Source organism: Dermacentor andersoni, chromosome 7 (assembly GCF_023375885.2).
Source record: "Dermacentor andersoni chromosome 7, qqDerAnde1_hic_scaffold, whole genome shotgun sequence".
NCBI lineage: Eukaryota > Metazoa > Arthropoda > Arachnida > Ixodida > Ixodidae > Dermacentor > Dermacentor andersoni.
Window position 1 is genome coordinate 166002200 of NC_092820.1, and position 17021 is coordinate 166019220.

The 17021-nt window shown below is 46.1% G+C and overlaps 3 protein-coding genes across 4 annotated transcripts in view; 2 read left to right on the forward strand and 1 right to left on the reverse strand.

Annotated features, from left to right (window-relative positions):
- Positions 1–17021, reverse strand: part of LOC126533214 (2-oxoisovalerate dehydrogenase subunit alpha, mitochondrial-like) — a 77797-nt gene that overhangs the window by 19117 nt on the left and 41659 nt on the right. The window contains exons 1-2 of one of the 2 annotated variants that reach the window (XM_050180491.3): positions 2014–2304; positions 861–1040 (exon numbers count right to left, since the gene is read on the reverse strand). In XM_050180491.3, coding sequence (XP_050036448.1) covers positions 861–1040; positions 2014–2097 — 264 coding nt within the window. In that variant the 5' untranslated portion in view covers positions 2098–2304. Of the gene's footprint in view, positions 1–860; positions 1041–2013; positions 2305–17021 lie in introns of those variants that run through there. The other variant, XM_055071823.2, reaches the window with a different exon arrangement.
- Positions 4112–17021, forward strand: part of LOC126533212 (2-oxoisovalerate dehydrogenase subunit alpha, mitochondrial-like) — a 49603-nt gene continuing 36693 nt past the window's right edge. Inside the window, exon 1 of the mRNA XM_050180489.3 lies at positions 4112–4302. Coding sequence (XP_050036446.1) covers positions 4204–4302 — 99 coding nt within the window. The 5' untranslated portion in view covers positions 4112–4203. The remainder of the gene's footprint in view (positions 4303–17021) is intronic.
- LOC126533233 (uncharacterized) lies at positions 4686–5905 on the forward strand. The gene has a single exon (XM_050180508.3). It carries the CDS (start codon positions 4976–4978, stop codon positions 5813–5815), a length of 840 nt encoding a protein of 279 aa, XP_050036465.1. The 5' UTR covers positions 4686–4975; the 3' UTR covers positions 5816–5905.

Consider the following 17021-nt stretch of genomic DNA (forward strand, 5'->3'; position numbering starts at 1 on the left):
TCTCTACAGTGAATTATTGCGAAGCTGTTAAAGGAAGTTCCACAGTGTTTTTCAGGCAGCAGCAGTGCCATGGTTGGTATCCAGTGTCGGGCACAGAACAGCTGGCAACGCATCCCCAAAGAATCCATATGACAAGGCTGTAAGAATGCGCACCCGGACACTAGCGTCAGCAGGGCTAGCACAGCATACAAAAACATGCGTCAGATATAGCAGAGACAATAGAAGTACTAAGCTTGGATGTAGTGAAACACTTCAAAAGGCTCGAGTATTGCCAGATACTTGCATGGGAATAGAGTGAAGCATTTGCAAAGTCTTCGGTAGATATTGGGCTGTGGCAAATGATACCTCCAGTACTTTGGAAGGCTAAGAGAACTTGCTTACCTAGCTTCACTGTGTTTGATGTAAGAGTTGCTTAGATTAAGATACACCTACGAAGACTTCCTTTTCTTTCTTTTTCTATTTTTTAACATCAAGCATGAGTTTTGGCTCACCTTTAGTGGAGAACTTACAGCACTGAAAAATACTTTTTTCTTTAGCACACTGTCCCATACCCAAGCAATAAACAACCATTTAATTCAAAGCTAGGTGCAGCATGGTCTGTGCACTGGAAGGCAAGCTTGTCTGCCTTCATCCGCTTCTTTCTTAAATGATAGCCTCCTACAGCAGCTGTCAAAGTGGCCTGCTACTATTGCTAATACAAAGAACAGGAAAGTACAATACAAACATTTTTGTAGTCAGAATAATAGACTGACATCACAAAGTTTCTGAGACAACATGATATAAATGTAGCTCGGAAATAGGTTGGAACAACACGCTTATTGTAGCCCATACAGAAAGATTCATAGAAGAATAGCAGGCACCTTTGGGTCCTCGACGCCGTCGGCGAGCCTGCCATCCTTGTTCAGGATACTGTACATGGGAATGCCATCATGGGCGTTTGCTGGCACAAACTCCAGCTTGCTGGTGATCGGCATCCGACGAGTCACGGGTGTAGGTGGCTGGAAGCCGCCTGTCTCTGCTTCGGTCACAAATGTCCTCGTCTGCGCACATACGTACACGAGTCCATCGACCGCTTGGCTATATAACATCACAGCACATTCTATTTTACCAATGTTCGGCAATATTGCAACTCGCAAAGCAGCAAAGAACTGGTCTGCTTCGATCGCCAAGCATATCGGCAGATGGTAATTGACTCTGGAAGCATCAAGATGCATGCTATGATTTTACTAGTCTGAATTTGCAGTCACACGACCTCCTTCTGTACAATGACCAAATGTGTAGAAATTTACATGTCCCTTAGATCTGTTGCTTTCCCACAATAAGTACGTTTTAATGAGACAGCGCATAGACAAGATCGTGATTCTGCGCGCACAACTTCCATAAAACAGATGCCCCCTTCCCAGCGGAGGTCATCCGCGTATGCTCACTTAATTCCAATTTAAGTCGATCGACCGCGCCACGACGTCTACATGTGCACAAACTCAGAACACATCTCAGAAAGCGTTCTGAGTTAAAAAATTTCTCGATATAACACATCACAGAAAGCGTTATATCGAGCAATTTTTCGCGGTGCTCGTGTTGTTTCGAGCGTTCCAATAACAAGAAATTAAATTAGAAAAAAGAAAGATGCGCATTTATTTCTGACGCATAAATAACTTATCGAGAACAACTTATGTTACGAATCGATTGAAACATATCTGAACTTATTTCTAGAAAACTGAGAACTGTTTGATCTATCCGGAATGCCTAGTTATGCAGATATTTGACCCAACTTTAACCCGTTGAGCACAACGTGCAAAAGGCGTGCGCGTGCGCGGCATAGGTGCGAGACACTTAAAATGGGGAAAACAAGCCACAAACAAGCAAGTACGTCTTTTAAACCACTGTACGGTTTCCCAGCTATTTTTCACGAGCTGTTATATGCGCGAGGATACATCCGACACCAATTTATTTCAAGGACGCCGCTGACCGGCTGGGATCGTACGATTCCGCATGCAGATCTAGGACACTCACTTCGGTCGCGGATAGCGTGCGATGTGGCATCTTCGGTCGCAGAAATATGAGCCTCGCGGCTGATACAAAACGTCCGTACATCATGGTGGATCACGGGGACGAGGATGCTCGCAATGTGAGAGTACTACAAGGCAAGCGTGCCGGTTTCAGCTTTCGCAACAATACGCTAGCACGCCGCCATCGCGGAAGCTGTCTGCTCTTTTTCACTCACGCTACCGTTACAGTGAGCTAGAAGGCTTTCTAGTGGCAGATCGGAGCGCGCTCCCCTTGCTTGCCCCTGTCTCCGCTTGTGGGGATAGTAGCGGCGGCGCTGTCATCGCCTACTCTTCCCATTTAGTTTGCTCTGTGGCATGGCCGGCGTGACTTTTTCCGTGTCGTGTGCTTGTTTATCCTCGCGAAACGGCTAAAAAAGCAGTCTAAACCATTGTTCCGCACTAGGTTGCACAACTGGATATGCGCATGTGCAACAAAGTTGTAAGTTATCTCTTTTTAAAGCCCCGAAAGAAGAGGAACGAGGACTTTTTTAGCAGCGTAACCTCCATCAGATTGACAAGCCGCTTGACGCCAATTGCGCTGTGCGCGAGTTGCACCTTCAACCGCATTTTATTGCGAGACCCCGTGCATACCATAAATGGTGTTGAAGTTCGAATGCCAAGGGGAATGTCAACGCTTGCCCCTAATGCAGTTCCGACGATTTTGCCCTACCTGCCTGCATATTTGACTCGAAAAACTCCGGCTCCCCAAAGCGGCGTTAATTGCCATTAATTGCCTTCGCTATCACAATCTTGCCAAGAGCGCCATTGGATCAAACGTTCAAGAGGAAGTTCTAAGCTCGCTTTTGAAACTTGAAGACCAGACTGCTATAGTTCGTACAAGCAGTAGCAGTTGCTTCTACTTGCTGCAGTTGCAGTAGCAGTTGCTTCTACTTCGGCGGCGCGTCCGACTAGCGTAGAAATTCATAGCTCTCTGTCTGGGTGTTAAATGCGCAAAACACTCGCAATATGGACCAAAATCTAGTTAAATCGTTGTTTCGCAGTTGCTATCTGCATAGGCAACTTAGCAAGGGAGTCGGGCTTCGCACTCGGCCGCCTCGATCACGCGCGCACGGGCTTGCCCCGCCGTGCGCGCGTGATCGAGGCGGCCGTGGCACTACTCAATTACTGCCTCTTCGCAACGGCAGGTGGCGCTACGTGTCTTGCAAAACTCCAGAGTCTGACGTCCATAGCAGCGGGTAAAAGCTGGCAGAGAAAGAGTGATCGTGTAATCGTTGCCTGCTCAGTACATATGGAAGTGAGCTGCAGTGTTGTATAATAGACAAATTTAAAGCGATGATAAGATCTTTTTGATCGAATAGTGTTTTGCACGCTAGCCCGGCCAGTTGCGTGCACAGAACTGCTGAAATAAAGGGATGCATGGCACAGTGTGCACGTATTCAGTCATTTTGCACAGAGAACAGAAAACGTGAGGTAAAGAATGGGTGTAAGGAAATATGATTGAATGTCTGATGGCTGCACGGCAAATAATGACCACCCATTCATACGTGACGCGCCTCCGAGCGTGCTCAAGCAGATAGCGCTGCCGTTTGCTGTAACAGCTCCATTTGCGTATAGCACTGATGTAATCAGCCAAGCTGTTTTAAATATATGTTGTACTTCAGGCACCTCCCATTAACGATCGAGCGCATCCGTGCGGGTGTGCTTCCTTACAGGGAACTCGCTAAACCAACGCGCCCCGTTTTTGTTCCTAACTTCGCACTGATACACGGGACACGCCAACACTTCGTTCTGTGGGCGTATATAGACTTTTTTTTTCTTCCGAAGTACCGGCTAGCGAGTTTCTCGTAAAAAAAAACCCATTCAATGCTGCACCGGGGCAGGCTACAGTGCGGCCGGCGGCATTTGTCAAGAGTGGTCGACGCCAGCGCCGCCGCATCATTCCACGCTCAAAGACATGCTCCCAGGAAGCCGTTCGTGCCACTAGAAGTCCTTCTAGTTTACTAATGTGTAGATGTGTAGAGGGGTGTAGACCGTCACAGGCGTTGCGTCGTGGCCACCAATGTAGCCGAGCCAAGATAACAATAAGCTTGCGATGCGAGGTCGAGTCGATCCGAAGCGCAGCCAGTAGCCGGTCAGTTACTCAGCTGCTGATCGTAGTATTCGTTTCCAACTCGACAGCAGTATTCCTGTAACAATGACAGCGAGGACAACGGTTCGAGCGCTCCGCGCTTTTTTGCGAGCGGGGAGACGAAATCCGGACTTTCGCCTGTACCGCACGTCGACGATCTGCAGAGTAAGTAACAGTCACGGTGGCAACAGCGCAGTGTGTTTGCATGCGCGATTCAAGAGCGTTGAAGCGCGCAGATGTTATGGCGTGCGCACAATGTGCGCAAATGTTTATCGTTGCTTCCCGATGCCGTGGTTGTGTCGTAAGAACATCTGGGTTGGAGTTTGATGCACCGCTATGCCAGTTTATCTGCGCGAAAGCTCGAAGCAATTACGATGACGCTATTTCCATTCATTGTTTGTATTGAAAACCGTGCACGAGTTTCGTATGACTGTCTGCTAAATATGAATGACGTAAACCCCGTCAACAAGTCGTACATATGCCTTAGACTTTTGTGTAACCCGAGTACGCCTTATCAGCTCATATCGGGATGTGATAATGTTTTTTTTGACGCGGCTTTCAGACGCAAGTAATGTCTTGAAAACCTGCCGAACTGTGAAATTCTCGGTGAGGACATTTTTTTTCTTCGAAAGTGCGGCTTGACCATTGACAGGCTTTGTTTAATGTCCGCCATTTTTAAAGCGGTGAGTGGTGTGCGGCCTTCGGTCGCTTTGGCCTTCTGGATCCGTGTAAACATCAGGTTCACGAACCCGCGTGAACGTCGAGCGCGGCGCGGTGATAAGCTGCGAAAGGTCTCTGCCCTGCCTTACGCATTGTGCGGAAACAGACGGCGCTACAAATGGAGAGAGAAATTTTGTTCGGCGATCGCATCCACCTCCCCAACGGTGGCGGTGGCTCATCGTGCGAACTTGAGCTCCTCAGGCTTTTGCGAGACGTCGACCTTGCCGTGTTGGAGAGGCACCAGCGCTGGAAGGCCCGGCTCGCCGACGCAGACGACGCGCTGGCGCGACGCGACGCCGAGCTGAAGCAGACGAAACTCGACCTCGCTGCCAGTCGGGCAGAGGCTTCACAGCTCCGCGACCGCGTCGCATACCTCGAGTCGCTACAGGGTGATTTGGTTGGCAAATATGACCGGCGTATCGGTGAGCTTAAGGAAGACGTGAGCCGAATCAAGAAACGCTACGGCGATCTCAAGGCCGCTTCGACTGCCGTCGGCGGCCACGATTGTCATGCGTATGCCCGGGTGCCTTCCGCGTCGTCTTCGGACGCCGCCGACTTTTGGAGGAGCAGAGCTGTGGAGCTCGAAAAAGAAGTGGCCAGTTTGCGGGAACGAGAGAGGACCAGCAGGGAGGCCAGAGAGCAGAAAAATTCAACCAAGGAGCTGGAACTGGAGCGAATAGTGTCGGAAAAAGACGGAGTCATCGATAGGCTCACTGATAAGGTGACCCAGCTGACCAAGCGTCTTCGTCAGGTCGAGAGCTCTGCGGGCGCTCCTGTCACGACGCCGACTGCCGGAGTCAGAACGAACAGCTGGGATCCACCTGACCTCGTCGAACAGTACCTCAGGACGTGTCAGGACGACAGGGCGCTGAAGAACGCCTCAGAGCTGCGAAACAAGATCGAACGCCACATGCAGGAGTTCACGGCGAGGATGGAGCAGGACAAAAGGACGTTGTAGTTGCACAAACATTATGGGTGATTTTAATATCATTTCTTTTCTGTACGTGCTTTTTATTTATTCGTCACAATAAAGATAAGACTAAACATCTCTCTTGAGAAGAATTTACACTAGTTTTTACAATGAGCTTTCGCCAACACCTGTAGCTTTCTTCACATACGAGACCTGCGGGATGAATGCTGTAAAACATTTCATTGTAAAGATATTACCAAGCCTCAGTTGGAGGGATTTGGCACATAAAATTCAGTGTTAATGTGTATGTTCTCTTGGAGTTGGTAAAAGAAAAGTAAAGGTTTGCACTGCTGATGGGCACAGAGAGATCAGCCCACGTTTGTCGTAGACAGGGACTGGTTCAACAGCATGCCACTATTCATTTGGTTTACCTGCCTTACTGCTTTGCAGCAGCTGGCATTATGCCAGCTGCATAAATGACCGAGGGAAATCAATTTGCATGAGACGTGTAACCGAGCCAAAAGCCAGAGCATTTCTCATTATACACCCCCCCACTCCATTATGGGATTAACTAAGGTCTGGGCTACGGCAAACCAGCACCTGCCCACAGAAATAAATACATGCTCATCTACCACGCCAGGTCGTCTGATTTATCTGCTGAACCGGAACTGTAGACTCTTGAGAAAAACTTGCACCTTTTTGGAATTTGTCTAATACTCTTATCTGAGATACATATTCTCTTTCTTTAATACTGCACTTCTGGTACTTGCAGACAAAGAACAGCTCGTAAATATAGGTGTGACATAGTGTTCCTGACGGGAAAGTAGCATGCAGGATGACAATTCTTGTTGGGAACACGATAAGCCCCAAAGGTTGGCAACATTTTTTAGTGTAGTCGGTGCTTCCAATGTTTCTACTTTATTAGCATTTGGGAACTCTCCATCACGTGACTGAATACGGCGGCCTGCATATTCATTTTAACAGTTTTGGAATAACATTTAAAGTTTGGAGCAGCATTTCCTGTCGCTAGAAATTTCCCAAGACTGCATTTTTGGTCCGTTTGTTTCAATAAAGCACTTTATCATTACTTGCCAGGTTTATCCAGAAAATGGCACACAACAAGAAGACACATAAGAGTGGACAACAGCATAGGTGCCACTAACAACTTGTTAGCAACATGTTAGTGGCACCTGTCCTGTCGTGTCCTCTCATTTATCATCTTGTTTTGTGCCGTTTCTACCAAGGTGAACCTGTACCAACTATGTCAACACCCGAGTCCTTCCCACCATTGCATGTGAACCTTGCCATCTTAGAAGGAAGGTGCTGCTCACTGCCTTTTGGAAAGTAAAAGTCTGACTGAACCATACGAATAGCAGTGGCAGGTGTACTGCACAGTGTGGATCGAACAAAATGTAATTTTCTGAAATTTCAGTGAGAATAAAGATCCAGAAAGTGGGAGGTCTTTTAAAGTCATTGCAATAAAAACATATCTGGCTTTGTTGAGGGTGTTTGTTTTCTTAGACTACAGAATTTTCACAAATCACTCGTGCTATTTGGCAAAATTCTACTTCTTGAGCTAGATTACTCGAAGCAATGGACACTACTTGCACGACAAAATATAAATACATAGCTCAATAAATAACGAGAAGTCATCAACTTTTTTAAATAATGGCTTTACAGCACATATTGCAATTTACAAACTGTAGCCAGCGAGTTTGCAAGGTGTATCCACTTAGAATGAATTTTATGGGCTGCACCAGTTTCGAGATATTCTTTCCCAAAGTGTGTGACGAAATAATTGGCTATTGCAGTTATTTTTGTGCATCAATGCATAAAACAGTCTTTGTTAAAAAAAGTAAGTGGAACAACAGTGAATGTTTACCGCAAGTCTGATGGCGCATTCATTACAAGTGGATATGCCTTGTAACCTCACCAGCTACAGTTTGTAAAAGGCCTATATGTGCTGTAAAGTAATTAATTTAAAGTTTAATTACTAAACTTTTGTTAGTCAATTATGTGTTTCAGTTTCTCATGCAAATAATGTCTGCCTCATTGCATAACCCAGCTCATGCACTAGAATTCTGTGATCTTCCACAATCACCTTTTTGAAATTCTGTATAGTCTAAAAAAAACGAAAGCACCCAGTATGTGTCGTATACCAACAGTATCCTCTACTGCATGTTGCTCAAACTAGATATGCCCAACGTGACAGCTAATGTGTCTGGTGCGACAGAGCAGAAGGTGCAACTGATTTAGCCTGTGCAAATCTGCACGATGGAAGCAGCTTCACAAAGAATAAAATAAGTTTTGCCAACGAGCTGTCAGAAAATGATCCACGTGAAAGGAGTGACTCTGGTATCCCAGCTCACTCAGGGACATCAAGCCTCAAAGCCTGTTTTTATATACTGAAAAGGGAATGTTGCTCCCAGCAATTAAGGCTAATAGTGGCATTTTCTTTTGCGAGTGCTGGCCATATAGAGATGTCCGGATCCGGCGTGAGGTGAACACGCAAGCCAAGGCCATTCGACTCTGAAGTGGATACGAGGGGTTTAGCTTGTTCGACAAAGCAATGTCTAGCTCTTCAGTTTTTGTTTTCATTCCTTGGTGCAATAAGCTTGCCTTTTAGGCTCCTCATGAAGGTGCTTATGCAGTACTGAAACTTGTCCTTGTGGGTTGGTAGCACGGACGAAGAGCAATGAGACTATGAGCAGTGAGCTCCAAACTAAGACTGACTTTTTTATTATCAACCGAGAAGGTGGGGGGGCAGTGCACAGACAGATTTGCCTGTCGGCTGCATAACATAGTGCCACAGATTGGCGCTATAAACTAGCCATTCAAAGAAACGAAATCGAAACACTACGAAGGTCGCAGCCAGTTGTAGCGACACGCAGATGGCGTTCACTTCATCCTTTATTGCAACTCTCTTGTAATAGCGAAACCAAACAAACATGCTTTCCAACATAGAAAGCTCAGTGATGGAAGTGCTGCACCAGTTGTGCGAAACTGCGCCATGAAGGAAATCCTGCTACATGCTCTACCAAATTGTTGTTTAACGCAGGTATTGCACCACGCCTGTGCTGCCATGCACCTGCTCTGAATACCCGAATGATTGAGATTATTGCGCGAGTGAGAAGGTGCTGTGCATCAAGCCACCATCCTTCTCGACTCACTCTCGCATGCTTTCCCTCGCAACGACAGCATATGGCTTGTGGCCGCGATCTTCATGAACTTGGACTTTACACGGAACCTCACGCTGACACCAACTGTCCCGGCATAAATTCACCTGGAATGTTCATATAATTGCTATCACAATAAGAATTCATTTAAGTAATTTTGGCAATGCACAATTGTGAGGGCTCAGCTGCTCAACGCACCTTCCTTGCAGCCACTTAGCAGTACATCACCAAGTGCATAAGGCACATTTTATTACGAGGCAGCCTGGACATGGAGAAGAAAGAAATGAGAAAATGAGACCAGGAAGTAGACACGAATGCACAAGCTACACAACACAGACACTATGCCATCTATACCAGCGAGGTCAACAGTAAATATAGTGTCCTTTATTTCTGTTTCACTTGGATTTATGCTGTTTAGTCGTGCTTCTGATCAGCTACCAACTTGCTTACCCAATTCTTTAACAATATCACGTAAGCACCTACCAGGTAGTTTGTCAGTGCCTTGCAGTGGGATAGATGTGTCGGTGTGAAAGGAACAGCCTAGAAGACTAGCTGTGACTAGCATGAGCCTAGCCTGGCGGAATACACGAAGATGTGACGCTCGCACCATATTACCTCTTTCCGCCTTCGACACCTTGTGCGCCGCTCATGGACACACTGCGCTATCGGAAGTGAAGGAGAAGAACTATATTTTTGTTTTCTAAGCAGTTCGCTTTTTTCCCACCAGGTGGTCATTTTTAAACGCGCTCTGAAGTTCTGCAGTCGTGGCCACCTCCGCGAGCGGCGTGGCCACTTCGAAAGATCGCAGATCTCGCAATTCCGCTGCATCTGCAGCTGATTTTATCGATAGATTGAGCAGCCGCGAGTCTGAGGATGCTGCCTTTTCGTGAGACTTTGACTCTGAGAGCGACGATGATGCAAACCTGCCCAGAACATCGGCAGCCGAAGCCCAACACGTCCAAATGTAGAGCTTGCAGTGAAGATTTTTTAGTGGAATATCTGTTCAATGAAAAATATCAATTTTTTTCTCGAAGATAGTGCCTATGAAATGGCAATACATTTTGTATATCTCATAATTTTTTTTTACATTCTTTTTTAGTAGATACAAGCGCCTCTTTACAAAATTTGTTCAATTTTATCCCACAATCTTGATTCTGGCAATTTATGTTTTATATGACATGTGCCTCGTTAATGAAACCTTTGTGCATGAAAAATACATTCATTCCGCTTTTTTTTATGTATTACATAAAGTATTGAGTGCTGTAGTTCCTTCAGAAAAAGAAGTCTGGCATAGCCTACAAAAAACAGCTATTTTCCCCATGGTAGAGAAAGAGTTAATAAAAATTTGGGCGACTGTATGCATTCAGCTTGTTTTAGCAGATGAAACACTTTACCAGGTGGAACATTTGCACATGAGACTGATAATGAAGCCAAGGACTGCTTGGGGGGAATTAACTCCTTATTGAAATGAAAGATTAACTGTGAATTACAGTCAAGTCTGTGCGTATCTTCATCTTATACTGATACCATTTATAACTATACTTATAACAATGAGAAGCTGCTGCACCATCAACTTTTGTATGTTTTCTATGGTGAAATAACCCGTCTACTACAATGCCGCCATGCCGCATTATCGGTTATAACGATGAAGTCCGGCTGCTGGCTGTCTGTGCCGAAAGGCAATAGAATGCAAGAACCTTGCAAAGAAAAAAGAAAAAGAGCAATTTGAGCCGCTGCACCCTCCCCGCCGCCCCAACAGCCGCTGTGCACTCAGCCAGGCTCAGCCTTCACCGTATCGCCAGCCTTGCACGCCTCCCTCTTGTTGCCCTTCCACCCCTCCAAACAAAAATTGGCTGCGCCAATAGCTCTAACCTGTGCCACCCTCCGAAACACGAATGGACCACACCAACTGCGCTCACAGAGCTGCTCCTAGATTGCTCGCTATATGCGGATGACGTGGCCCTATAGACGCGCAGACCCAGACGAAACCTCCAGGACATCCGGTCATCACTGCAATGATCCCTGGATGCAGTAGCTGCCTACTTCTGGAGCATTTGGCTTCTAGTCTCCCCTACAAAGACAAAGGTCCTGCTCATCCATCCCATAGCTGCTGCCCGTGTCACTGTTGGAAAGCTGGTGCTGGGAGGCACACCCATCCCATGGGGGAAGGAGGTCACATATCTGGGGCTCCAGGTGGGCCACCGCCTCACATCGATACCCACTGCCAAGGCCACCACCATCAAGGCACACAGGGTGAGAACAGCTGTTTGCTGGCTTCTCCAGCGAGGACAAGGCTGCACAACATGATGGACCCTCCTACTCTACCATGCTGCCACCAAACCTAACGTCAACCTGCAAGAAACGGCTAGCACTGGAGCACAGGACAGCCATGAGAACACTTCTCAGACTACCAAGCCAGTCACCAGTGGCTGCTACATTAGCAGAAGCCCAAGCCTGACCTCTCTTGTTGCTCATGGTGCGGCAGGGGCTTCTTGACATAGACCGCTTGCACCATGTTCCTTATGGCGATGCCCTGGCACACAGACTGCGGAGCTGACCCTCCTCCCGGGTGGGCAGCATCTGCGCACTATACGACAAGCTGGTAGGCAAGCCTCCGACAGCAGTGACACCACCCTCCCACCAGCAGTCAGTCAAGGTGCATTTCCAGTTGGAAGGGAAATGGGATAAGAGGACCCCACATTACAAGCTAGAGCAGGCAGCGCTGTCTAGCTGCATGAACTAGGTGGACATCACTTCATGGATAGGTCTGTCCTCCCTGACAGTGGCTGAGCGGCCACAGCCTGTACAGTTCCTGCAGCTGGAGAGACCCTGCGGTGCTGCCTCCCATTTGCTGTGAGCTCCACAGTGTCAGAGCTGGCTGGTCTCCACTTGCAGAGAACTACCTTGTCGAGCACCCACCACAGATCCCTGTGGCCATCTTCTCAGGCTTCCAACTGGCTCTCCAGGGACTACTCGAACCTGAACGAGCAGGAGTCACCGTCGCCCTACTCCTCACTAGGCTCACTGCAATCCAAAGGAGTGGCATCCCCCTCTTACTCCACTGGCTGCCCTCACACGTAGGGATAGCCAGAAATGAAGAGGCAAATGTAGCAGCCAAAACAGCCCACCATGCTCCTGTTGCAGCAACTACTGCGGTAGCCGCATCCGACTTCACATGGCACCGGCTGCTCAAACTATTGACTGTGGCCTACACGGATGCGCGTGTGGCCAGCGGCAAGCCACCCCAGCCACTCCCCGAGAAAGTTTGCTGCTGTGGCTGGAGTCGCCAGCCTTGTAGCTGATACCCTGCCCATCTGCTCCTTGCGGTGTCCTGTCAGGGCATGTTGTTGCACCTGAACCTTTCCACAAGCTACTTACTTCTCCCTCCTTACCTCTCTTTACTCTCCCTTTCTCCCCCTCCCCCTGCTGTTGAGCCACGCTCCCTCACAGGTAGCAGAAAATAGCATCTTTCTCCTTCCTCTGAATCACTATATGTACATATTCTGCACAGTTCTGCCAACGGTTTAAGTCGCTTGTGCTTGTTTTTGTTGGTTGCATCGAAGTCGTTCCTGGCCACGCGGTTTCTCAGCCTCGTTTGACTCGCCACCAAAGCGGTAGATGGCTGATCCACCCGCTGATCCACCCGCTGATCATCGGCAATGTGCGACGTTGCCAGTGAAAATAAAATGCACTGCTATAGATTTGGAAATGAAGTGCTTCTAACCGATGAGGCGATCATCGCGGATGTGCTTGCATCAGACAGCGATGGCGACAGTGACGGCCATGACGGAAGCGATTACATGGTAGGGCAGGCTGCCTCAACGTTGTCCTTACAGGAGGCCCTGCTGATGATTCAGTCCCTCTGGGGCTGTTTTCACAAGGGACATTATGCTGCATTATGTGGAGCACCCAGGTGCCTAGGAGAAGGATGTGGGCAAGCTTTGCGTAAAGCAAACAATGCTGATGAACATGGAGTTTTCTTGTGCAAGCCAGTGAGAAGCATGTGGCGAGATGCTTGTGGCGATCTTGCCCCAGCACTTATTTTGGATTTCTCAAGCTGACAGGCTGCTGAGGCAACCTTCTCGCATTTTTTTAAAAGGCCCCTTTTGGGGCCACCAAAGCAATTGCCTTGGCGAAGCAGGGTGTCACTTGCCGTCCATGACCCCTCTTTGCTGTTGTTATAGCATTGCCATTCTTGAACACCAACAGCCATGGCTTGTAACACGCAATCAGAGTGTGCAAAAAGCAGAGTTAAACAGTTAAACAAGACAACACAATCAGCAGCAAGGTGGAAGAAGGTGGTGGGGAAAGTCATTGGCCACTTATACCAGTTTCTCACAACAGCTCTGCCAGGCCCCTACATTTTTTTTTTCATGCAACCCAGTTATAACAATTACTGGTTATAACGATGGAATTTTCATGGGACTTGAATATTGTTATAAGTGGCTTTGACTGTATCGTAATGAAAAAAATTGAACACCAAGTTTAAGAAATATACATGCATCTTAGTATAATACATATTTAATGCAAGGTTTCAGAATGTCCTAACTTGTACAGAGCTTCCTGCTTGCACCAGACCAGTAAGTTACTGCTCCAAAAGCATATATTTCTACTCCAAACTGCGATTTTTCCTGCTCCAAAAAACCAAAGTGCCACTTATATCACTGATAGCTGTTGTGAGCTATCTATATGTTAGCTATCAGAAAGATAACTGAAGTTATAGATACAGCTTAATGTAAAAGGAATAATAGAGCGAAGGGTTAAGTCAAATAAAATATCGTTATTCCTCATAACTAATCTGCAGAAGCCTTACGACTACCTATTGCATTGTATGCCATACACCCTTTGTCGCCATTCTTCCCCTGACAAACAGCATCATTGCGTCAATGTGTTACAATGTGAATTAGCATCAACTACTGTCTACAGTTTGGCATAGCTAGTGAACAGTTTTGTGCATTAACATAAACATTTCATGAAATTGAACCTAGCATAATATTAGAATAAACAATTGTACATATTGCTGTTAGTAGCGTATTATTTAATTGATCTTGATGAAGGCTGGAGTGGCAGAAGGCGCGAACAGTGGAGACCAATGAGGGTAGCCCCTTCAATGACGTGCACGTGGAAAACTGGTTTCATGTGGACCCGCCCGACTGCTTGTTTCGTACTATCATCTGCTCATGTCAGCTCTCGCTTGCACTTATTTGGTTTACTTGATTCGGTCTCGTTCGCACTTGTTTCGATTGTCTTGGTTTTCAGTTGTTTTGTAATCCAACTGTATGCGTGACCCAAATTGTGTAGTACTTTCTGGAAGTCAAGCAATGCCAGTGATTACACTGGAACCTTCAACAAGTCATGTATAAAATCCGATGCGCTTGACCTCTGCTACATGTCTCTCTCAAATTCTTTGCCTCAATATGACGTGAAATGAAAACAGATATAGAGCTGTGCTCAAATTTTGCGTTAGGGGTATTGTAATTGTTGGTGAATTTTTTCCTACGTCCTTCTATTCTTTAAACTATTTCTGTACCAGTTCCTGTGACCATATGCTCCATGTGTGTGTGTGTGTGTGTGTTATAGTACTTGAGTGGTTTCACTTGTACAGGTGAAATTTCTGTTTTGTTTCTTTTGAACAATAAAAAAGAGTGAGATTGAGAGATGACTGAGCCTCACAGTTTTCAATGTTCTCCATTGTCTTAAATGATGCTTCAGCGAGTACAGTACATGTCTACTTATCTTTTAGTCGTGCCCTGTTTCCTTGAAGGCTTACTATACATGTGTGTGTGTGTGTGTGTGTGTGTGTGTGTGTGTGTGTGTGTGTGTGTGTGTGTGTGTGTGTGTGTGTGTGTGTGTGTGTGTGTGTGTGTGTGTGTGTGTGTGTGTGTGTGTGTGTGTGTGTGTGTGTGTGTGTGTGTGTGTGTGTGTGTGTGTGTGTGTGTGTGTGTGTGTTCACTCTCCGCACAATGGATAAAAGTCATTACAAAACGATTGAACTGTCAAACTGTATATAAATGGTTCGTAGTTGGAGAATGTCTGCCATTTCCGCAGAGTATGAAGCAAGGACGCAAGCAAAATAAAATAAAAAAGTTATGTAGGGTTTTGTGGCATAAAAAACAACTACGGCTATGAATTGCAACATAAAAAAGCATAGAAGCGAGAGGCTCAGTGCATGAGCACTTGCAGTATGACTCAGTCCAACTTTACACGGCCACCTGTTTAAACACTTGTTGAGCAGCAGCAGTAGCTTTAAGTGTACGTGCTATCTGCTTGAAGTCTGCACAAATTCAAGCTTGAACAATTCCAAAACTGCTCTGAAACATGTGCTCTCCCTGCTGTCAGAAATCTGACTAACAAATTTTTGGTTTAGAGAACCTGTAGATCTCACAGTGGGTACTGATATAACCTTTTTTTTTTTTGTGTGTGTGTGTGTGTGTGTGTGTGTGTGTGTGTGTGTGTGTGTGTGTGTGTGTGTGTGTGTGTGTGTGTGTGTGTGCGCGCGTGCGTGCGTGCGTGTGAAATTTGGGAGTGCAGGCAAAGAAAGTGTCCATTTAAAAATTGCAAGTCATCCAACTTCATTAATTGTTTTGTCTGTGAACTCATTTACTGCAACAGCAGACACTGCCATACATTTAATAAGTTTTTTGGAATGTGCGCAATCTCATCTTCGCAACTGTACACTTGCCAAAGGAAAGAATTCATGGGTTCTACACTCGTGTGTTCTTTTGAACCCTTTGACTGCCGTGTCTTTTGCTTCTCAGCTTCTGCGAGATGTTTTTTGGCATTTTGGTTCAGCTGACATTTGAAGGTACAAGAAGTTGGTTTTCCATCATGGCTTTCTTCCAATGCAGAATTCATCAACAGTCCATAATTTCGTTTGTCTGTCAGTATGCGAATGGCATTGCCACAGCAGCTCGCCATGAATGCCCTGCCGAGACCAAGTGACAGAGCACAGAGACATGCTCTCCCTGCTGTCAGAAATTTAACTAACAAATTGTTTGTTTAAATGACCTAGGCATAGATGTCACAATGGGTACACATCGTTATAGTTTGCACGAGTTACTTCAGGAGTAGCAGGGTGTGTGCTGAAATAAACACAAAATGAGTACACTCGAGAGATGTGAGGATTGGCCCCCGAGTTATCTCTGGAGTGGCAGTGAAAGTGTGAAAAGTGAACAGTGTTGCACATTGTCACAGAAGCATGACTTCAACCCTCAGCCTGATGATAATGATGGCATGACGACAGCATAAGAGAAAGAATGGGCAGACATGGCATGCCTAGTATCGCGCTCTTGACTAGTGTCAAAGTAGAGGTGCGGAAGGGGTCAATGTATGGCCAGCTGCTTGTTAAGGATGCTGCATAAAAGCAATAATATGGTAATTTTAAATGTAGGTTATCAGCAGAGGTATAATTTGAATGCCTTTTGTTTTGAGAGAGTGAGGACAGCAAAATTAACGAATTGAATATGTGTAGAGGAGAGCTGCAAATAGATGCAGGCCACTGTGAGTGGATACAAAAAACAGCATTTCTTTTCTTTCATTTTTTTTAAGGAATCCAATTTTGTTTTTATTTCTAGCCTGCGGGTCGACAAATCGCATCCACAGGTGGTTGAAACTTGATTCCCAAAAACATAGAGATAAGCCCTGTGACGTGACATACTTTCTGTTCTACCAATTAGCATACTTTACTTTGAACTAAGAAAAGCTGCTTCAGGTGCATTCTGACTGACAGGCAATAGGTTAGATGCTAATCTTACAGAAAAGAAAACAGCAGACACCAGATGGCTAATATTGTGCACATGTTCTCAGGAGTGATGAGGCACGTAAAACGCACCTATTTTCACCTGTTCTACTAGATCGGTTTCCCTATTTAAGTATACATTTCAGATGTCAGCCTAAAAACATTATTAACCCAGAAATAGGCAGAAATTTGATTAGGCATATGTGTAACACACTGATATACAAGTATGTTGCGATGCCCTTTTTTGTTAAAGCTGTTCTAAAGACGCAGCTTACTACTGCTAATTAAATGTGCTAGGGACCACACTCTAATTTAAACTACCAGAAATTTTAACTGAAAT

Excerpts from the sequence above, each read along its gene's own strand:
- LOC126533233 (XM_050180508.3), top strand. The coding sequence starts at position 4,976 with ATGGAGAGAGAAATTTTGTTCGGCGATCGCATCCACCTCCCCAACGGT.